At 48.9% G+C, this 22,525-nt stretch overlaps 1 protein-coding gene across 11 annotated transcripts; it reads right to left on the bottom strand.

Annotated features, from left to right (window-relative positions):
- Positions 1-215: 215 nt before the first annotated feature.
- LOC125161326 (C-C chemokine receptor type 3-like) lies at positions 216-20,651 on the bottom strand. Of its 11 annotated transcripts, none has more exons than XM_047851092.1 (8): positions 20,413-20,651; positions 18,987-19,208; positions 18,177-18,336; positions 17,166-17,289; positions 16,315-16,452; positions 15,106-15,999; positions 11,274-11,314; positions 216-1,682 (listed from the first exon to the last, which is right to left on the bottom strand). In XM_047851092.1, the coding sequence occupies exons 7-8, from the start codon at positions 11,308-11,310 to the stop codon at positions 592-594; spliced, it is 1,128 nt and encodes a 375-aa protein (XP_047707048.1). In that variant the 5' UTR covers positions 11,311-11,314; positions 15,106-15,999; positions 16,315-16,452; positions 17,166-17,289; positions 18,177-18,336; positions 18,987-19,208; positions 20,413-20,651; the 3' UTR covers positions 216-591. The 11 variants fall into 11 exon arrangements, with proteins under 11 accessions (XP_047707048.1, XP_047707054.1, XP_047707049.1 ...); XM_047851098.1 differs by lacking the exon at positions 18,177-18,336 and adding an exon at positions 4,787-4,983; XM_047851093.1 differs by lacking the exon at positions 18,177-18,336 and having other exon boundaries at positions 15,106-15,196; positions 15,854-15,999.
- Between the last annotated feature and the right edge of the window lie 1,874 nt (positions 20,652-22,525).

Raw genomic sequence — 22,525 nt, 5'->3', positions numbered from 1 at the left:
CGGGCTCTGTGCTGCCAGTGAGGAGCCTGCGTCGGAGTTTCTCTCTCTCTCTTAAAATAAATAAATAAACTTCAGAAAAAAAAGGAATACGCGGAACAAAGGTGACGTGCCATTATGCTGCTGGAGAGTACGTACACATAAGCTAAAAAAAGAAGGAAAAGCCTTTTCATCAAGCAAGGAGAGAGCTAGGCACATTAAAAGTACTGTGACTGATTTATTGTATTTTGTGAAATACGTTTCATTTATGCAACAGCTAGCTAAAGTTAAGGTTTAAACTATAAAATGATTTACCTGCTCATAGCTGCATATAGTGACTAGCTAACACTTGGGTACATTACACTGGATGTAACTCTTCCGAGAACCGAGCAAACTTCTGTGTGGACGGCAAGTGAACTGACTAACTAGTGACCCCCGTTAATGCCCGGGGCACACGGGTCTGCTGACCCCATTGTGTATACGCTTTAATGTCTTTACAAGTTTCGGCATCGAGCTAGAAGTTCAAAGGGCTGGCGTTAAAGTCAACGCGATGGACTTAATGTGTTTCCTTCATCTGCCCGGCTCATCCGCTTTAGGTAATTTTCCGCATCTGGCCTAAAAGACAAAAGAGAGCTCCTGTTCCCCCGTTGACGGGGAGCCAGAGCTGGCTCGGTCTGATTTCTCGCTGGGAAGGAACGGGATGTATTTGCCCAGGTTGGTGGCCACGTGCCTGCGGAAGAAGTGGCTGAGGTGCTCCCGGAACCTCTCCCCGACGAAGGCGTAGATGACGGGGTTAACGCAGCAGTGCGTGTAGGCGATCACCTCTGTCACCTGCATGGCCACATCGAGCCATTTGCTCTGCTCACAACTGACCTCAAAGAAGATCGTTTGGAAAGCAGAGAGAAGGAGGACCAGGTTGTAGGGGGTCCAGAACATGAAAAAGACCACCATGATGACAAAAATGAGCCGGATGGCCTTGTACTTGGTTTTATTGGGGCATCTCAGCAGTGTCCTAATAATTCCCGCGTAGCAGACGGCCATGATGAGCAGAGGCAGGGCCAGACTGAGGATGTTCATGCTCAGAGCATGGAAACGCTTCCAGTTATCCTCTTGGCCTCCTGGATAAAGAGGCAAACAGATGTACTGTTCAGCATCATTTTGGGACTGGTGGAAGATAAATTCAGGGAGGGCTGCTATCCCTGCCAGGCCCCAGGTGAGGACGCTCATGATGATACCGAAAGTGACGGTCCGGGTCCGCAGGGCGAACACGGCGTGGACGATGGCCAGGTACCGGTCTATGGTCAGCAGGATGATGAAGAAAATCTCGCTGTACAAGCCCATGTAGTAAAGCCCGGAGAGGAGCTTGCACATGAAGTGGCCGAACACCCACTCTTTCCACCTGCTGTAGTGAATCCAGAACAGCAGAGTGAACAGGAAGAGCAAGTCAGAAATGGCCAAATTGAGCAGGAAGATGTTGGTCATGATCCGGAGCCTCCTGTATTTCGTGAGGATCACCACCACCATCGCGTTGCCCAGCAGACCAACCACGAACACCAGGGAATACAGTGGGGGCAAGAGGCGGGACCCCAGCTCCTTGACGTTGATTTTCTCACATGGCAGCGAGAACTCATAGTCGAACAGTGTGGTCCTGACAGACGCATCCGCTGTCACCGTCTCAGTTCCGGCCATCAAAGCCTCCATTGTCCCTATGATAGAAAGACAACGACGACGATGATGACGACAAACGAAAACAAAAACAAAAAACAACCCCACAATTAGGTACGGTCACCCTTGGCGAGCCACGCCCATTGATTTATCCATTTACCCACAAAACCACATATGATTAAACAACCTAGATACAACCTAGATGCTTCAATGATCTTTAGCGTGTGTTTAGAAGTATGTCCGGGATGCTGTGCGGGGAGGCGTCAGGCATGAAAGATGTGAAGCTTTGAAAGTCAGCGCGATTCACCAAGGGAAAAGAAACAGAAAGGGGGCGGATGGGGTGAAGAAAGAAGGCGTTCATTTCTGCAAGCGTTTGAAGAAACACAAAACAGGAAAAAGCAGGCTGGAGAGTGATAATAATAATATTATGCTCTTTATTGTCGCCATATCTTTTCAGGCATTTTGAATTTTATGTTTTACAGTTTATATACGACTTCTGGAATCATCTTGCCTGTTTCAAAACCAAATGGATGCAATCATAGTGATTGTTATCATTACAAATAACTACCCCTCTCTGTGGCCCCTTAACAATGCGCCGTTCATCAGAGCTGATGGGGAAACTCTCAACCTCGAAGCAGTTTAGTAATTTACCCCAAATCCTCTAACGAGTAAATATAAAAGTTCAGGCTAGATTTTCAGTTTCATTGTCCAGTTTTCTCCTCACCAAATTCAAAAACAAAAAGCCACTAAGTTTAACTTTTGGGGCACCTGGGTGACTCAGTTGGCTGGGCGTCCGACTCTGACTTAGGTCACGATCTCGCGGTCCATGAGTTCGAGCCCCGCGTCGGGCTCTGTGCTGACAGCTCAGAGCCTGGAGCCTGCTTCGGGTTCTGTGTCCCCTCTCTCTGCCCCTCCCCTGCTCATGCTCTGTCTCTCAATAATATATAAGTGTCAAAAAAGTTTTTTTAATAAAAAATAAAATAAAATAAATACACATTAAAAAAAACCTGTTTAACTTTGAAAGACCTCACCATTCTAGTTGTTACCAACTATTATAGCCATTACAGTTATAAGCAATAAACAAAGGCTGCTTCCCTTTTCCTGCTTCTCATAATGCTGAGATAATCCAGTCATATGCCAACAGCAGACCCCCTAGAGTCCCTGCTTCATAAAGTCCCTGCCGAGTAGGAGGGTTAGGCTAACGGAATTTCTTAGCAGATTTGATGTTTTTTAAACAAGGATCCCTAAAGCCAGTGCCTGCTTTTAAGATTACAGACTTCAGGGGCGCCTGGGTGGCGCAGTCGGTTAAGCGTCCGACTTCAGCCAGGTCACCATCTCGCGGTCCGGGAGTTCGAGCCCCGCGTCGGGCTCTGGGCTGATGGCTCAGAGCCTGGAGCCTGTTTCTGATTCTGTGTCTCCCTCTCTCTCTGCCCCTCCCCCGTTCATGCTCTGTCTCTCTCTGTCCCAAAAATAAATAAACGTTGAAAAAAAAATTAAAAAAAAAAAAGATTACAGACTTCACTGGAGAAGAAGGAAAGACAGATGAGGAAGGAGTTCCTGTTCATCTCTGCCCTGTCTCCTCGGAAGAAGTCCTACTGACTTTCTCCTTTCTCTGAGGAAGGGACAAGTATAAGGATGTGACCATAGGTCAGTGGCATTTCTCAAGGTAAATCTCAGGAGGGCAATAATTAGAGCCAATGGCGAGGCACTGTCTTTGCTTCTTAATAAAATACCGGGACCCCAAAGGTCAGCACCTGTCAAAGTCCTGGGTAGTCAAAGCGAGATTGGACACGGGCAGGAGGCATCCCTGGCCGTTCCTGCCACCAGCTGTAGGACTTGGGGGCGAGAGCTGAACTTCGAGCCTCATTTACTCATCCCGCACACAAGAATCATGATACCACTTGAAGTTATGTTCAGGATCAAGATCAAAAAAGCTGTAAAATTCATAGAAGCAGAACCAAAAGGAAGGCAATGAGAAGATGTTTCATATCAACGTAGGAAGAAATAGGGTCTCTTCGATAGAACTTAATCTATTTTCATGGCTCTGTCCTAGGGCAGCACACTGATAAGTAACACACTCAGGCTTTTAGGTGGAAAACGGCACTGAAAAACAGCTGATTGTATGATCTTTCCAGCATTCTTACCCCTAACGGCACAATCCACAGCCTCTGAGGGAAAAAAAAAATACCCATTATTTTGTCCATCACGCATTTCTAATCACAGAGAGCATGCCTGTAAACTTTAATGCCTAAAGCAAAAAATAAAGAGTCACTTGCTCCCAAGAGCAAAAGTATAGAAGCCTCTACTTAATATTTCTATTATCTTTCCTTTTCTCTGAGGCTGATCTAAAAACAAGTCAAATTAAAACAAAAAAAATTCACTGGGGTTTTGTTCAACTCGATGATCATAACTTTAATTTGTGTGTCGCTTTCAACAGGACCACGATCAGACTGTAGAATCTTTTGGGGGTTCTGGGGTGCAAGGCACAGGGAGGAATGCAGGTTCTCCAGAGTCAGAAGCCAAGTCCTTTGACGACTAATTACATGGGGTCAGAGATATGAAAACTGAAATGGTTTTCATCTGTCTCCATAGTCCAGAGCAAAATGACAGTTTCAGGAGGTCTGAAACTGTCAAGAGGTTTGAGTTAGGCTTTCAAAAATGTCTTTTTGGGGGCACCTGGGTGGCTCAGTTGGTTGAGCATCCGACTCTTGATTTCAGCTCAGGTCATGATCTCAGAGTCGTGGGATCGAGCCCCATGTCCGGCTCAACGCTGGGTGTGGATCCTACTTAAGATTCTCTCTCTCTCCCTTTCCCTCTGCCCCTCCCCTGCTTGCGCTCTGTCTCCCAAAATAAATAAATAAATAAACATTTTTTAAAAAAGGTCTTTTTGCATTTTGGGAAGGATGGTACAGTAACAGCCAACAGGCAGCAACAGTAAAGAAAAGCAAAAACACAAAAGTAAAAACCACCCCAGATTTCACCACCAGGAGCATTTCTTGATGCAGATATGCATGCACGGGTGCGAGTTTTACCGAAAACTGCATTCCCACTACCTTAGCTGGTTCTCTAAAACTGCTCACAGGGCACCTCAGCTACGCAACGCAAATGAAGTTTCTTCAGTCTCCAAAAACGATTTGGATCTTACCAGCTTTCCACCGGGCAGCAGGAAGAAGGATTCACAAATTGCAGTCCAGAGTGGTTTAAACTTAGCCTGACCCATTCATTTGAAGGACGGCTTTAGTTTTTTCTCATCCTGTTTACGTTGCCAGCTTCTTAATTTTGGCTTCTCATCTCCTCTCATTGGGCCTTTCGAAGATGGCAGTGGAGATATGGGGGAGGGGCCTGCATGGGGGGAGTGGGAAGAAGGCGCCCTGGTCTTCTGTCAGTCCTAGTCATGTGGCTGGTGTCTGCTGAGGAAGGGCCACCTGGTCCCGACCCTGAACTTTCTGCTGGCACCTGCTGTTTTGTGGCTCATGGCCTCACGATCCATTCATTCTCAATCATCCCTGGGCATAGTGACCTCTGCAGCCCTGGCCGGAGTGGGGGGGCCCTCTGTGGCTGCCACGTCATCAGACTTCTGGCACCTTCTCCTGAACTGACAGGCACTGAGCAGACACACTGCTCCTTGACTCCGTGTCCGTGCCATAGACAAACCCAGGGACACTCGAGGGTACAGATGAAACGATTTTTCCCCCTGACCACCAGCTTAACTGTGCCGGCCACCCACGTGAATAAGAAAGCGACTTGCAGAGAGGAGGGTCTGCGAGGGCCCCCTCCCCAATTTATCAAACAGCCCTTCACACCCTCTAACTCTGGTCAAAGCCTGGATGGGGGAGACAGGAACCCCCGAGCACAACTGCTTTCTTCGGTGACCTTGGACTCTTCCTCTCGCAATTCCTGGAGTCAGAAGGAGAGGAGCCCTCCCCCTCCCCCCGTCATCTAGAATTAGAGACTCTTCTTTAGAAAATATATTGAAGTTTGGAATGTCAAAAAAAAAAAAAAGTAGGGGCGCCTGGGCGGCTCAGTCAGTTGAGCCTCCGACTTCAGCCCGAGTCATGATCTCGCCGTTTGTGAGTTCGAGCCCCACATCAGGCTCTCTGCTGTCAGCTCCGTGCTTTGGAACCTCGGTTCCCCTTTCTCTCTGCCCCTCCCTCGCTTGCACTCTCTCTCAAAAATAGATAAACATTAAAAAAAAAAAAAAAGTAAGTGATGTCACTCCATCAATGCTGGTGAGGTTGGGGCAAGCCGAGAACAGTAAGACATTGCTGATGTAATGTAACTTGGTTCAATAAGTTTCTGAAATGTTATAAACAACAAGAATCAACAAGGTACACGTGGCTTTGAGCCAGTGGTTCTACTCTGAGGAATTTACCCCAAGGGGAAGAAATCCGCCGAATCAAATCACAAGGTACAGATGTTCCTTGTGGCCTCGTTTCGTAACAGAAAGAAACAAGAGAAATGGAAACTGTTGAAAGGTTTGACACACGAAGGAGATTTTGAACAAATCGTAGTCCACTGATGCAATAGATTATTCTACAGTCACTAAAACTAGTTCACTAAAACCAGGTGGAATCACCAGCAAGTGGTCGTGGGAGATGAAGAGAATTATAAAGTGCGTGCAGGAAGACGGCGACATCGCGAAACTGTATGCATATAAAACGCAATGAGCAAATAATGAAAATAGTTGTGGGGGGGGGGGACGGTAATTTTTAAAAATGTTTAAGTGCTCATTTATTTTTGAGAGAGAGACAGAGCATGAACAGGGGAGGGGCAGAGAGAGAGAGAGGGAGACACAGAATCCGAAGCAGGCTCCGGGCTCCGAGCGGTCCGCGCAGAGCCCGACGCGGGGCTCGAACTCACCTTAAGATCGTGACCTGAACCGAAGTCGGATGCTTAACCGACTGAGCCACCCAGGCGTCCCAGGTAATTTTTAAAGTTGTAAGATGTGGAAGTTGTCTAAATTCCCTTACCAATTAAACTGTCACTAACGGCAGATGCCTTCTTCTGGCAAGGACAGCTGGAAGAAGGTAAGTGGGGTGAAAACGTGGGCAAATTATAAGCTGAAGCGCGTACTCATCAGCACCTGAAACCACACCCTGAGATCTAAGAAACTTGACGTGGAAGTCACATGAGGTAGAGAGCATTTGAATTTTGCTTTAAAGATCTTAATGTTTTGGTTTCCCTCTTTGAGCTTGGGTGGAGTTAACATACAACCACCAGACTGGGGGAAGGGAGATTTTTCTGAGAAATTTCTCTTTAGGGGGCACCCGGGTGGCTCAGACGGTTGAGCTGCTGACTCTTGATTTCAGATCAGGTCATGATCTCCCGGCTCGTGAGTTGGAGCCCTGCATCAGGCTCTCTGCTGTCAGCCAGGAGCCTGCTTGGGATCCTTTTTCTCTCTCTCCCTCTCTTTCTCTCTCTGCCCCTCCTCCACTCTCTCTCTCTCTCTCTCTCTCAAAAATAAATAAACATTAGGGGCGCCTGGGTGGCGCAGTCGGTTAAGCGTCCGACTTCAGCCAGGTCACCATCTCGCGGTCCGTGAGTTCGAGCCCCGCGTCAGGCTCTGGGCTGATGGCTCAGAGCCTGGAACCTGTTTCTGATTCTGTGTCTCCCTCTCTCTCTGCCCCTCCCCCGTTCATGCCCTGTCTCTCTCTGTCCCAAAAATAAATAAACGTTGAAAAAAAAAATTAAAAAAAAAAAAAAAAAACATTAAAAAAAAGTCTATGATAATTGAACCTTCCTTAGGCCAAACATTTCACATAGTTTGCTTGATCTCACAACTTTGCAAGGTAGGTTTTCCCATCCCCACTTTATAGATGAGCAAACAGAGGCTCGGCAAAGCTTGGTCAGTTGCCTGAGGCTATTCTGTGCACAGCAGAACTGGGACTTGATCCTGTGCCCTTTTGCTCTAAAACCCACGCTATTATCGCATTGGGGTTCCATTCAGTGAGGACATCCACATCCCAGATGTCATGAATGTTTGTATATATCTTAGTATCTTTGCGGTTCAACATTTCATACCTACGCATGTCTAACCCACTGTGAATTTAGTTTGATATGTGGCACGAAGTGCCATCTATTTTCCTTCTCTGTAAATGGGTGAATAACCACCCTCTCCTCCTCAGGCTTCAAACATCACCTTTGCCACATATTCTTCAATATTCCTGATTCCATTTGCATGCATTCCACTAAACCATTGGACCTAAGCCGGAAAAAGATAAAAACAGGAGACTTTCTGAATACGTGTGGTCTTGAAGGGATTAGAAAATGAACATTTCGGGGCGCCTGGGTGGCTCAGTCGGTTAAGCGTCCGACTGCGGCTCAGGTCACGATCTCACGGTTCTGTGGGTTCGAGCCCCGCGTCGGCTCTGCGCGGACAGCTCAGAGCCCGGAGCCTGCTTCGGATTCCGTGTCTCCCTCTCAGAGAAATTCCCTAACTTATGATCACACAGAGAGCAAACGGCTAAGTTGGGACTTGATCCGCAGTGTTCTTGACTCAAAGAAACCTGGGCTCTCTATAGCCTCACCTGCCCGTCAGCATCTGCCCACAGGACGGGGACCTTTGGCGTGATGGTGGGCTCCTTTCTCTGGAAAGGGCTCCTCACTGTGGGTGTCTACTGTATGTGGAAGTCATGACTCTCCACAATATTAGAGCTACAGTCTACGGTAGCCAAAGCCAGAGATATACCCTGAGCTAATCGTTTGCAGTGTTTCTCGGACTTGTCTGAATGCTTTTTTTGCTTTTAAGACTTATTTATTTTGGAGAGAGAGAGCGCACAAGCAGGGAAGGGGCAGATGGGGGCGGGGGGGGGGGGGGCGGACAGAAGATCCGCAGCAGGCTCCGTGCTGACAGCACAGAGCCCGACCGGGGCTCGAGCTCGCAAGCTGTGAGATCATGACCTGAGCCCAAGTGAGATGCTCAACCGAACTGAGCCCCCCCCCAGGCACCCCCTGAATGCTTTTAGAAGTAAAGGCAAACGAGTTCTTGTCGGCTGGGTGAAAAACGATACGGCTAATGTGAAACCCGTTTTGTAGGGGCGCCTGGGTGGCTCAGTCGGTTAAGCGTCCGACTTCAGCTCAGGTCACGATCTTGCGGTCCGGGAGTTCGAGCCCCGCGTCGGGCTCTGGGCTGACGGCTCGGAGCCTGGAGCCTGCTTCCGATTCTGTGTCTCCCTCTCTCTCTGCCCCTCCCCCACACACGCTCTGTCTCTCTCTGTCTCAAAAATAAATAAAAGTTAAAAAAAAAATTTTTTTTTAAATCATTTTGTAATGAAACTTCACTGAAGGGGAAATCTGCTGTGCCTACTGATGAAGAGTGCTGATCCTTGACAACAGGGGAGTTTGCTTAAAACCAGGAACGGCAGGTAGAAAGCCACAGGCCGAATGATTACGTCAGTCTAGTAAAGTCACTACTCTGGCTTGTGGGTGTGCAAGTGCTTTGTCTCTTTCGCTCTCTCAGAAAAAAAAAAAAAAATCAGAGTTCAGAAGAAAAAGAAGGATGCAGCACGAGAGACTCAGAAGGAGTGGACGGTGAGGTAGGAGCCAAACCAGGAGAGCTGGTGTCCCAGAAGCCAAGCAAAGAATGTATTCCGTGGACTGAGGAGTGAGGTGAGGATTATCTGAACTAACACGGTCGAGAGCATCTAGAACACTGACCCAGCGTGTATGTTAATAGACGCCTAGAACTGTATATGAGCTCTCCTCCCCTCCACCTGTTGACCTTTGTGTCTCAAGTTCTTGGGCCCTTCCAGAATATCTAAGATCTTGTCCAAGGTAGTAAAATATGACTTCAGAAGAGCAAACATTTCTTCCATCTGAACAGAAATGCTTCTCTTTCCACAAATATCCGGTCTGTGGTCCATGACCCAAGGTTCTAGAAAACTTACAATGATTGGTATCCAATGGTTTCAACCAGACATTTCAGCCTTCGTTAACATCTTTAGTTATACTAAATGAGGACTTTGGATTTCTACGAATAAGTTTGGACCTCAGCCAAATTAAATAACCTGATGGGAACGCCGGATTATATTAATCCATTTCCTTACCGACAGAGAGGTATCAGAGGTCAGATTATCTCTCACAAAGATGACAGGTAGGGGATAGAGACAGAGACAGATGATTGATAGATAGATAGATAGATAATAGATTAATTCCTGGCAAATTATGGAACCAGGAATCAGGAGAGTTCTACTGGGCACTTAATTCTGCCCACCTTGGGGATGCCAAGAAATCATCACTTCCCGTAATCTGCAGACAACTTCCATTAACTTAATCTAAATTTACATGACAAAAGTTGGTTTTTTTTTTTACAAGAGTAACATTTTTATTTCAAATGTCATGATATTTATGACTGAGTAGGTAATAGACACAATCATATGGTTCAAAACCTAATGCTATGTGGGGCGCCTGGGTGGCGCAGTCGGTTAAGCGTCCGACTTCAGCCAGGTCACGATCTCGAGGTCTGGGAGTTCGAGCCCCGCGTCGGGCTCTGGGCAGATGGCTCAGAGCCTGGAGCCTGTTTCCGAATCTGTGTCTCCCTCTCTCTCTGCCCCTCGCCCGTTCATGCTCTGTCTCTCTCTGTCCCAAAAATAAATAAACGTTGAAAAAAAAAAAAGTTTAAAAAAAACCCTAATGCTATGAGAAGAGACACAACAAAAAGTCTCTTCCTACAGCACATCCCCATGTGTCTCTTCCCCGTCAAGAACTGTGAAGGGTCTAAGATCTCACCCTACCTGTAGGCTAACAAGTAAGCCTGCCACTTCCTCGAGGATACCAGCAGAAGGCACGTGCCCATCAGATAAAGGACACAGGATGTATTGCTCGTGGCACAGCAGACACGTGAACTCGAAGTGCACGGTTCTCCCTGCCCCCAAGTCGCACGGGGGCCACGTACAGCAGATTTGCCTCACAGCCGAGGAATCTGAGTCCAGGAACCTCCAATCGTTCATACGGGGCTGACAACAAGCCTGCCCAGTCTTTGCCCAGGAGGGAAACATTATTTGAATTCCACCAGATAGCAAACAAAACTCTCTGTCTGCCCTGGAGAGAGATGTTCTGTCTTCCGAGGCCGTTTCTACAAAACATCCTTGAAAAGGTAATCTACAACAAACACTGCCGGGCCTCGGCTCCGAAGGCACGCAGAAGATTGCCCCCCAACACCCCCGCTCAACCGTGTGGGTAACTGCTCTTCCTTCCCAGGGCTTCCATACACAAGCGTAAGCAGGTAGATATTTTCTAATCTTACCCTGTTGGCTGCATAAAAGCAGAACACTACATTCGTCATCATGCACCTTGCTTTTTTCACTTAGCAGTGGAAGGTTCTCTTTGTTCCTGCTGCAGAGAATCCACTGTGTGGATAAACCAGTTTATTTAGCCAGTCTCCTATCAACAGATACGCTTTGCCGTTTCAAACAATGCTGCCTGTTGCTGATCTTAGGCAGGAAGTTTTGGGTTCGGCTTTGTTTTCAAAGCCCATCACAGGCTAACCTTATGGTCAGCTAGAATGACAGGTTAGCCTGTGATGGCATTTTAAAGTGGTCTGAGACTACATCCAGAGCCCTGTGCTAGGTCCCAGGCAAGACACTGAATGTGAACATTGCCCAAACTGCAATGCAGTGGAGAAGAAACCCTACCTGGTAAAGATGAGTTGAAGGAGCCAGAGGTATCCATCCACCTAGGAGAAAAGACACTTTGGGTAGGAAAGAGATCGAGGTACTGGTGTGTAGATAAGAACCTAAATGTGATTCACCGTCAACCACAGGAGGTCGTTCCAAGAGGCAAAGTCAAACACCACATAAGAAAGAGTTTGAGGGGCGCCCGGGGGGCTCAGTTGGTGAAGCGTCCAACTTCGGCTCACGTCATGATCTCACAGGCCATGGGTTCGAGCCCCGAGTCGGCTCTGTGCTGACAGCTCAGAGCCTGGAGCCTGCTTCGGGTTCTGTGTCTCCCTCTCTCTCCGCCCCTCCCCTGCTCACGCTCTGTCTCTCTCTGTCTCTCTCTTTCTCTCTCTTTCAAAAAAATAAACAGCCAAAAAATTTTTAAAAAAAGAAACAAAGAGCTTGAGGGGGATCATCCCAAAGGACACGTGAGGTGCTGAGCAGACTGTAACTAGAGACGCCTAAGCAGAGGGTGGGTGGCTGCCTGATAGGGACATTACGGGAGGGGATTTCCACAGACAGAAGAAGTTGGCTACGGCAATTGTTCTCAGCCCTGGCTGCTCTTGGCAAACGCTGGGGAGATTTTGCAATCCCAATGCCAGGCTGTACCCCTGAGTAGTTAAACCAGAATTTCTGGAGGTAGGACCCAGGCCACACTGATTCCTTTTTCTTTTCTTTTTTTTTTTTAAGTAGGCTTCGCATTCAGTGTGGAGCCCAAAGCGGGGCTTGAACTCGAGAACCCTGAGATCAAGACCTGAGCCGAGATCAAGAGTCAGACACTTAACTGACTGAGCCACGCAGACGCTCCTGGGCCACCCTGATTCTTACAGCTCCCCTACTCTCAGGGGACATGAAATCTCTCCTGAATTTTATGAAGCTGTTTTCTGTCCCTCAGTTATATACCCTCCAACCTCCTCGAGCTTAGGCAAGAAGCAAAATAAAGAATGTCAACGCTGTGACACAGCAACCCTGAGAGCGAACTCAATTTTAATCTGTTTTTTTTTTAATTTTTTTTTAACGTTTATTTATTTTTGAGACAGAGAGAGACAGAGCATGAACAGGGGAGGGGCAGAGAGAGAGGGAGACACAGAATCTGAAACAGGCTCCAGGCTCTGAGCTGTCAGCACAGAGCCCGACCCGGGGCTCGAACTCACCGTGAGATCATGACCTGAGCCGAAGTCGGACGCTTAACCGACCAAGCCACCCAGGTGCCCCAATTTTAATCTGTATTAATAGATCACCCAGAAGAAAGGAAATCCACGTACCTGATTCTCCATCGACGTCTCTACCCAGCTGCCCCTTCATTTATTCATCCAATTACCTCTCCAACTAGCTACTTGGATTGCTTCCCACTATACAGTGAAGCCAGGCCTCCCAACCTTTCACTTTTTTTTTTGTTTTTTGGTTTTTTACAGAGAACCTGGAATGGTCAAAAGAATTATCTGGTGTGGTGCTACCCAACAGAACTCTTCTGCAATGATGGACATGTTCTGGGTCTGTGTTGTCCAATGAGGCACCCCTCGCCAAATGGCTGTTGAGCGCTCGAAATGTGGCTGACCTTTTCATTTTATTTAAATGTAGTGAATTTAAATTGAAGTCACCGCATGTGCAAGTCGTCACCAGAGTGGACAGTGCAGAACTAGCAACTGGTCACTGTGCCCGTAGGACTCCTGACAAGTGACAGCTGCTTACTGAACACTTCCGGACTGAATCGAATAATTTTCGCCCTGCTTCTCACGGTTCAGACTACACATTTGAAATATGATGTTCTGTCCCAGGTACCCCATGTTAAGAGGGTTAATGTCAATCTGGAGTACAGGACAGGCTAGGGTGAGAAAGGTCCAGAAACATCAGCCGTGGCTAACAGAACTCAGAATGTTTTGTATGAAAAATAAGAGGCTTCAAATCCTCAGATTAATTTTAGTTTTTGTTTCTTTGTTTGTTGTTTGTTTTTGTTTTTGTTTTTGCCAGTATTTGTCTTTGGTCTGGACCCAAGTTTTCTAATCTTTTTTTTTTTTTAAGATTCTTTTTAAGTTTATTTATTTTGAGAGAGATAGAGAGAGAGAGAGAGAGAGAGAGAGAGAGAATCCCAAGCAGGTTCCACACTGTCAGCACAGAGCCCAAGGTGGGCTTGAATGCACAAAGCATGAGATCATGACCTGAGCAAAACCAAGAGTGAGAAGCTCAACGGACTGACCCTCCCAGGCGTCCCTCTAATCTTTTTTACGAAAGGTTTGGATTAGGCAATGTTTTAGGTCCCTTTGAGATGGACTGATGTGATAGCTTTTCCTGCAGAAGAGGGAGTAGACTCCCAGAGCGCAGAAACTTGATGGCATTGGAGGAGACTACAGTCAGGCCCACCTGGGGAAGGACATGTGGGAACTACCAGGTTGTGTGGGAACAGAACGGGCTGCCTGGCGAGCCGGGAAGCTCCCTCCCCAGAAACACACAAGAACCTCTCAGCACTGTATTTTAGGGCAGCACAAGGACTTCCACATCTGCTGATCATTATCATTAGTTACTAGAGCAAAGGCTACACTCCGTGCTGGAGTGTGGTCAGTTCATTTTAAGTGACTTGGTTTTATTCACCTGCCAAGTGATTTGGGATATTCTTTTTTATTTAATTTCTTTTTTTTTACATTTATTGATTTTTGAGAGAGAGCACAAGCAGGGGAGGGGCAGAGAGAGAAGGAGACAGAATCCGAAGCAGGCTCCAGGCTCCGAGCCGTCGGCACAGAGCCGGATGCGGGGCTCGAACTCACAGACTACGAGATCATGACCCGAGCCGAAGTCGGACGCTTAATCGACCGAGCCACCCGGGCGCCCCGGTGATTTTGGATATTCTTACCAACTTTCTTGCCCAAAGATTAGATTGACTCTTTATATTTCAACATGGGGTGTTTCAAGTGTGGTTGAATTTTAATCGTATTGCAGGTTGATCTGCCATTTAGTTGAAAGAGATGATTGTGAGGAATATGTTTTCATAGGGAAGGCATGACTGTGTAGTCAAAATAGCATGGTTGGGGTAAAACCACATAAAACGGAGAAAGAACCTCTGCCCCAGATCTCCTTTCTAGGTACCATATCACACTTTTATATCGTTTCTGTATTCTGATTTTTTTTTTTAACATTTTTTCAATTTTGAGAGACCGGGAGAGACAGAGTGTGAGTGGGGGAGGGGTAGAGAGAGGGGGAGACACGAAATGTGACGCAGGCTCCAGGCTCGTGGGCTGTCCACACAGAGCCTGTCGCAGGGCTTGAACTCATGAACCACGAGATTGTGACCTGAGCCAACGTCAACCGCTCAACCGACTGAGCCACCCAGGTGACCCTCTGTATTCTGACATTTTAAATGTTATATCTTGCACCCTGTTCCATGTGGCTAGTAATTATTTGAAAATACAATTTGTAGGGGCCCCTGGGTGGCTCAGTCGGTTAAGCGTCCGACTTCAGCTCAGATCATGGTCTCATGGTTCGTAAGTCTGAGCCCCACATCGGGCTCTCTGCCATCAGCGTGGAGCCCACTTCAGATCCTCTGCCTCCCTCTCTCTCTCTCTCTGTCCCTCACCTGCTTGTGCTCTCTCTCTCAAAAATAAATAAACATTAAAAATTTTTTTAAATAAAGGAAATATAACTTGAAAAGACACCAACGTATTGTATAGATATTCATGGCTATTTAATCATTGTCTTATTGGTGTGCGATTAAGTTGTTCCAGATTTACACTTTTATAAATAATACTGTAATAAACATCTTTGTATTTTTTTAAATTAGTTCCTTAGAGTAGGTTTCCCAAGGCACAATTTCTACCTGTTTTCTAAGTCTCTTGATGCGTTTTGTCAAATTGCTTCCAGGAAGTGTTCAGCGATGTATATATTCTGGGCAGTAGTAGGTGATGGCTCTAATCTCAGCAAGCATCCGTCAACACCAAGAAGACAGAAAGGAGAAAAAAATTGGCCACGTATATGGGCAAAAGAGACGTCATTATGGTGTAACTAATATTTGTTTAATTACTGAGCATTTTTTAAAACTGTAATTGGTAATCATCCATATTTCCTTTTCTGTGAATTATCTGGCGGTGCCCTTTACCCATTTTATGCTGGGTACATCTGCTTTTTTCTTGTTGAGTCATACGATTCTTGCCCCAAGAGAAATAACTCAGCCTACCTGGTTCAATGTAATCATCACCACCGTCTGAAAAGAGCTACAAATACCCCCATCACTTCCGTGTACCAAAGTCCCCATACTCCCATCACCCTCCCTCTAAACACCGGTCAAACAACTGTTAACTTCCACCCGCATCAATCCAAGGTTTCCCAAAAGATTAGGAGGGATTTCTACCCCTATCCTCTAGGACAGGTCTAGGAAAAACAAACAGTCAACCTTGCAGATCCAGACACGAAGACCAAATCATTTGATTCACTGATTCATCATCATAGCCTGACTTAGGGTGGATTTTCAATGAACCCTTAAAATACACATGTATATATACAACTGCACTATGTAGATGTATGTACACACGTAAATGCAAGTTCTATTTTCACGGACTGTTTCTTACGAAGTCAACATCGATACACGCGAAATGGCTAACTTGGAGCGGTCATGTCCTCAGTAGTTGAGAATTTATGAAGGCACGGCGAACACACGATGGGCCCAGCCGTGGGCAAGCTGACTGATGAGGTACAAAAGGCCAAGTGTGGATGACTGGGAGAGGCAAGGGTATCACAGCATGGGTGGGGGAAAGAAGGAAAGTGGGAGAAAGCAAGAAGAAAATGGACATGTGTCACAACAAACTCTCCTACTTTGGCCCCATACCACCTACTAAATCACCCTCTCCTCTGCCTCCGCAATCCAAGAGCGCTCTGGAGAGGCACCGCTTGCCCTGCCTGGACCCCTCTCTCCATCTCCTTGTTCCTGGAAACCTGGCGGTCTACCCGGAAATCACTTTTAAGCGAGCGACTTCTATCGCAATGTAGTAAGTTCTTGCCCGGAAGAGAACAGAAAGAAGGCAAATGGTACCTGTGACTTTAGCAAAGTCCTTTATGCACCCGGGGACAGCTTAGGTCTTGCCACGCACGAAATGGAGAAGCCGTCTGATCAGAGGCATTGGGAAGGTAGGACACAAGACGGCTTCCCCTTTTCAACAGGCTCGCTGCTCTGCAAGTTTTCAGAAAGTTATCAAGTTCAGTACAGTTCTTCTTTTCTGCTGCTGGAATTACATACTAAACCCTCAGTTGAGTAATCTTTGAGATGAACACTGCTGATGTTCAGCAGCCGTTTCGGGGTTCTGCATTCTCTTGGCATTGTCCTCTCTCTCTCTCTCTCTTTTTCTCTTTTTGGAGGGGGGCAGATAATTCTTTTTTTTTTTTTTTAATTTTTTTTTTCAACGTTTTTTTATTTATTTTTGGGACAGAGAGAGACAGAGCATGAACGGGGGAGGGGCAGAGAGAGAGGGAGACACAGAATCGGAAACAGGCTCCAGGCTCCGAGCCATCAGCCCAGAGCCCGACGCGGGGCTCGAACTCACGGACCGCGAGATCGTGACCTGGCTGAAGTCGGACGCTTAACCGACTGCGCCACCCAGGCGCCCCGATAATTCTTGAATAAACATTGCTTTGACCCGGGGTAGGGGGCAGGGCAAAAAGTAAAATCGAGTGGCAGACGGTAACTACGTTTATCGTGGTGAGCATGAAATAAGGTAGGGAATGTAGTTGGAATCACTAGGCTGTGCACCTGCAACGGATGTAACGTTGTACGTCAATTATACTTCAATACCAAAGGGAGTTTTTAAATTAAATCAGAACTTTCCCGCGAAGGCAAGATGAGGACCGCGGGATAACCTAGTTATTTCCCAGGGCTCTAGAGGATACCTTGATGAGTCGAGGTGGAGCGCAGGGTTAGACGTCCCCAGAAGACCCGAGAAGTGCCTTTCCATGTGACCGAATAGCTCCATAACCTTCATCAGCAGATCGTGCTGGACCTCAGCCTTCTCACCTGTAAATCATCAGGTTGCCATGGAATCGACTAAGATAAATACGGAAGAAAGACTCTGTAGGATACACAGGGCTGAGCAAACATGAGCTGTGGCTAGGCTACCACCGTGACACGTGTGCGGGCTCTAGGTGCTGATGGGTCCGGGGCGCCTGTCGTGACGCTGGGCACCGCGCAGGCATCACCCAACATTTGTGGGAAGAGCTCTGACCTTAGAGGCGTGACCTTTGACAAACTGGCCACGTGGACGACGTCAAAGCAGTTCGCCAAGCGTCTATCAAACATCTCTTATGTAGGCGGGACTGTGACACCCACTGCCAATGGCAAAGAAAAGATGGGGGGAGGAAGGAAGGAGTCTGTCGGGAGGGCTCATGGACATCCCGGAGGCTCGAGTTTGAGCCAGCTTGGTAGCCAGGCTTCGGTGTCAGGGGGGTCAGCAGAAGCCTTGCCAGAGAAGAGTTAGAGAAACCGGAAACGTCTGGTAGGAAAAAAGAGATAGGAAGTTGTGCTATATTATGATAGAGTCGGCCTTTCCCTTGGGCTCTGTGGGGCATCCCCGGGTGGGGAGAGGCTGCCACGAGGCAGATATCTGACCCACAGAGCAAGAAGTCTCTGCAACGTGTCCCACAAGGGGGACCATCCTGGGAGCCCCCTGATGGAGCTGGGGACGCATGGCCTGAGTGGCCTTCGTATTCAGCCCTGCGAGGGCAGCTCCCGGGGGCCAGGGACCACAGCCACAGGGACCAGAGAATGAGGAAAACGCTCTCCACAGGTGAGAGGCTGGGTTAGAAAATGCCAGAGGCCTTGCCTAACTCCAAGGCTTCCTGCTGCATTTCTGGGGACCCTCTTTCCGCCCCAAGTCTCCCATTCAAGCCTCACGGGGGACTCACTGGTCCAGACATGCCTCGGGCAGTCTCACCCTCTCCCCTCTCTGCTGGTCTGCACCCCGTCCGCAGTGAAGGCCCAGCTTCCCCGTGAGGACATCCTTTTCTGCTTAGAAAGACTGGACTCCTGGGTCCAGGCAGCTGGAACGGTGCTTGGCTTCCTCATCTGCAAACGGAGGTGAGAACAACACCTCCATCTACGGGAGGGTCAGGTGAGGTGGCCCATGAAACCCGCCTGCTTGTGGGAAAGGCCCAACCAGGGCCCCACCACGATGACGGTGTCTTAACGTAGCAGGTGCTTGGAACTGCCCGCCCCTCCTCTAAACTTCCATGGCATTTCTGGCCGACCTCAGTTTTCTGGTGCTCAGCATCATCGGAAGAGAAAAAAGCACCCCTGCGCTCCTCACCTGTCCCCTTATCCTCTCTGGTTCTGAGGATGTTAAGAAATTAAGGGGCCACACATGACCCCGTTCACTAAACCGCAGAACTGGATGCTTTATCTACGGAGGCAAAGGCAACCCCAAGGGCCGCGGGCAGCTCCCTTTCCTGGCGAAGAGGACAGGGCTGAGCGAAGCCTTCCCCGCTATCCTTTCCAAACTCCCCAAGTTCAAAAGTCACCGCACCTCCAGCAGCGGGGAAGGTGGAAGCCTGGTGTGGACACTGAGTGTCCTTCATGAGAAGGAGGGTGGCCGGCAGGGACGGGGCTGGGACTTCTGTCTGGTAAGTGGCCACCCGCCCCTGAGCTCAGTCTCCACCCCCTCGCTGGGGACTTAGAATTCTCCCGGAGTGATTTCAGCAACCGAAGAACTTCTTTACCTTGTGGAACACGCCAGCCGTTGGCGATGGCGATAGAGGGAAGTCAACACGGAGAGGCCTAAAAAGGTGACGGTTCCGGAATCACCTCGGGGTACGTCGACGGGGAATATGGAATTCAGGAGAGGCTTGGATCTTCCCGGGAGGGACCCCAGAGCGTTCTCCACGTGCAAGCAATGAACCATGGGAGCCCTTCCTGGGTGCTCTGGTCAGGGCAACGTCTTCCTACCAATTGAGAGATTAAGCTTTAGAGAAGCTTACGATGGGGGCTGATTTATGTGAGGGTAAACACAGCCACCTATGATTCTTCTTCCTTTTTTTTTAGTTTTTTTTAATGTTTATTTATTTTTGAGAGAGAGAGACAGACAGAGCATAAGCCGGGGAGGGGCAGAGAGAGAGAGAGGAAGACAGAATCTGCAGCGGGCTCCAGGCTCTGAGCTGTCTGCCCAGAGCCCTACGTGGAGCTCGAAGTCACGAACTATGAGTTCATGACCTGAGCCAAAGTCAAACGCTTAACCGACTGAACCACCCGGGCGCCCCTCCCAATCCTATTTTTAATGTAGAAAAAAGAAATGTGTTCTTTCAAATAGCACCTGTTAACATTCTTTAAGACCAGGATTCCTTAGAACTCTGGGAGATGCCGGTCTGATGACTGCAGTTGCAAACTGCTTTCTGGCCCATTCTATCATCTATCTATCGCGCAGCCCGCGAGGTCAGCAGGGATGCTCACATCGCAGACGACAAAATGGAGAGTCCGCGAGGGACTTGGCAAAAGCCACAGAGAGGGTGAAGGGCAGGGCTGCTCTCCACCCCCGAGTGTAGACTATCCACTGAGTTCCTCTTTTCTCCCGCACTATCCCACCAGCTGGGGGACCCGTGCCTGCCGAGCTTCAGCTGATGATGAGGACGCCCTTGGGGCCAAATGTACAGGCAGAGCCCAAAAAGGTTTCCCCGAGGTCCCGAGTGGCTTGTTCAGCCTTGGGAGGGCCAGGAGATTTGGGGTGCTTCTTCCCTGCTCCTCGAGGCACTAAGCTCACAGGAAAACCTGGCCCCAAACACCAATACCTTGTGATCTTCCAGATTCTCAAGGTCACATACACGAATGCAGAAACATTTCAGAGGAACAGCCACAAATCAAACCGAACAGAAGGCAGCTTGGGAATATAGGGGCATCAGCAGGAGAAACAAACACAGAACCTTCAGAAGCTCCGGGGCGGGGAGGTGGGGGGGGGGGGTGGCCAGAAGGTTCTTGCAGGAGAGCTCAGGTCAACCTCAGCCTTGCATGTGTGAAAGGAAGTGATTGCAGAGCAGTAGAGCGTCCGAGCTTCCTTGAGGGTCACCCATCTTCCGGTCACCAGCTCCTGGGCCCCAGGTCTCGGGGCCCAGCTGGGGCGCAGAGACTGAGCTCGGACCACACGCTTCCACTCACCCACATTTTCCCAGGGGGGTCGTGGGAGGGCTTCTGCAGCCGGCACGGCCTGCTTCTGGCTCGCTGGGGGTCCAGGGTGTTTCTGGGTTCCCTCTGTCCACTGCACACTGCCCTCCTGTGAAGCCCAAAGGCCTACAGAAACAATGGGGCGCCTGGCTGGCTCAGTCGGTTAAGCGTCGACTTCGGCGCAGGTCGTGATCTCGCTGTTTGTGGGTTCGAGCCCCGGGTCGGGCTCTGTGCTGACAGCCCGGAGCCCGGAGCCTGCTTCGGATTCTGTGTCTCCCTCTCGCTCTGCCCCTCCCCTGCTCGCACTCTGTCTCTCTCAAAAACAAATAGACATTAACAAAAATAGACAAGAGAGACAGGAAATAGAAGGGACGGCAGATAACAGATCTTTAAGCTCATTTCTCCTTCGCCCAAATAGCAGCCAGAAATGTTTCTCCCCTGAGAGAAAATTTCACTTCTGCTTTGTGCACGACTCAGGAGCATGGCGTTTGGGAGGCTTCTGCGACCCCCGGTGGCTGGAAGGACACCCAGAAGTGTGACGTTGGGGTGGACAGGCCTGAGGGTTCATTGTCACAGAGGAAGATTAATCGGGATACGTTTTGTCTATTGTTTTTAAATTATTTATTTATTTTGAGAGAGAGAGAGAGAGAGCGCGCGCGCGCAAGAGGGGCAGAGAGAGAGAGAGAGAGAGAGAGAGAATCCTGAGCAGGCTCCTCACTGCCAGCGCAGAACTTGATGGAGGGTTTGAACTCACAAACCATGACATCATGACCTGAGCCGAAATCAAGAGCGGGAGGCTTAACCCACTGAGCCGCCCAGGCGCCCCAGTCTGGATACTTTTTAAACGTGTCAAGCCTCTGCCTGTGTTGCACAGCACGAATCCTGAACGAATCACAAAATGCGCCTAAGTCTCCACTGTGGAAAAGATCAAAGAGCCGTCAGCCCCCAGTATGAGGGGACAGAAAGGACTCGGACTGTTGCAGGAGTGACAGGGGGTGGGGGCTGCCTCCGCGGTGGGGAAGTTGCAGGAGGAGACGAGGGGCAGAGAAATGACTGTTCAATAAGCAAAACAGCTTTTCCTGAGCACTTTCATCACAGCAGGGCCTCTGCTAAAGGCTTTCCGCGGTTCGTGCGGAGTAAACCTCTCTCGGCGAGTCTGCGAGGTAAGTGCACTTGTGTTTTACCATCTCTCGGAGGAGGAACTGAGGCAAGTTGGTTAAGCAATGAGTCCAAGATCGCATCACCAGAACACGGTGGGGCTGGGCCGGGATCCCCCTTCTGCCTGATTCTAGCCCCACTGTGCGGCCACCTCCCTACAGGTCTGGATGTGGCTCACGGCTGGGCTGGGGGCCCCCTTGTCCCTCTCCAGCAGCCCATACCCACACCCCAGCAGCCGACTTTTAGATCAGGACACCTGTGCTTAGATGCTACATTTCTTTTTTTTTTTTTTTAATGTTTTATTTATTTTTGAGACAGAGAGGGACAGAGCATGAACGGGGGAGCGGCAGAGAGAGAGAGGGAGACACAGAATGGGAAGCAGGCTCCAGGCTCTGAGCTGTCAGCACAGAGCCCAACGCGGGGCTCGAACTCATGGACCGCGAGATCATGACCTGAGCCGAAGTTGGACGTTCAACCGACTGAGCTCCCCTCCAGGCACCCTTGCATTTCTTAAAACACCAACCTGAAGAAAATGTGCACATGATGCCTCCTTATAACAAGGCGCAGGTCAGGGCAGAGGGGGGACTTCACCTGAGCTCACAGTCCTGGATTCCTCCCTCCCTGTCCTGCTGACTCATCCCCTTGCTTGCTGGTTTCTCCTGAGAGGGCTCAATGAATCCTCCCCCACCCCAGGGTCTGGGAACCCGATATTAGACGGGGAGTTTACCAGAGATGACAGCTGCTTTTTCGCATCAGCTTGTTAAGATACAGGTTCTGGACGATAAATTGCATCTGTTTAATGTCTACAATTTGATGGATTTCGGGACTCGTACGGATCCAGGGAAACAAGGGACGCAGTCACGGTATAAACGTTTCCATCACCCCAAAGAGATTCTTTGTGCCCCTTCGCTGGCCACCCCTCCCGCTGCCCCCAACGCCAGAAACCACG

Source organism: Prionailurus viverrinus, chromosome A2 (assembly GCF_022837055.1).
Source record: "Prionailurus viverrinus isolate Anna chromosome A2, UM_Priviv_1.0, whole genome shotgun sequence".
NCBI lineage: Eukaryota > Metazoa > Chordata > Mammalia > Carnivora > Felidae > Prionailurus > Prionailurus viverrinus.
Note: the sequence above shows the minus strand (reverse complement) of the source record. Positions and strands in the feature narration are given on the sequence as shown.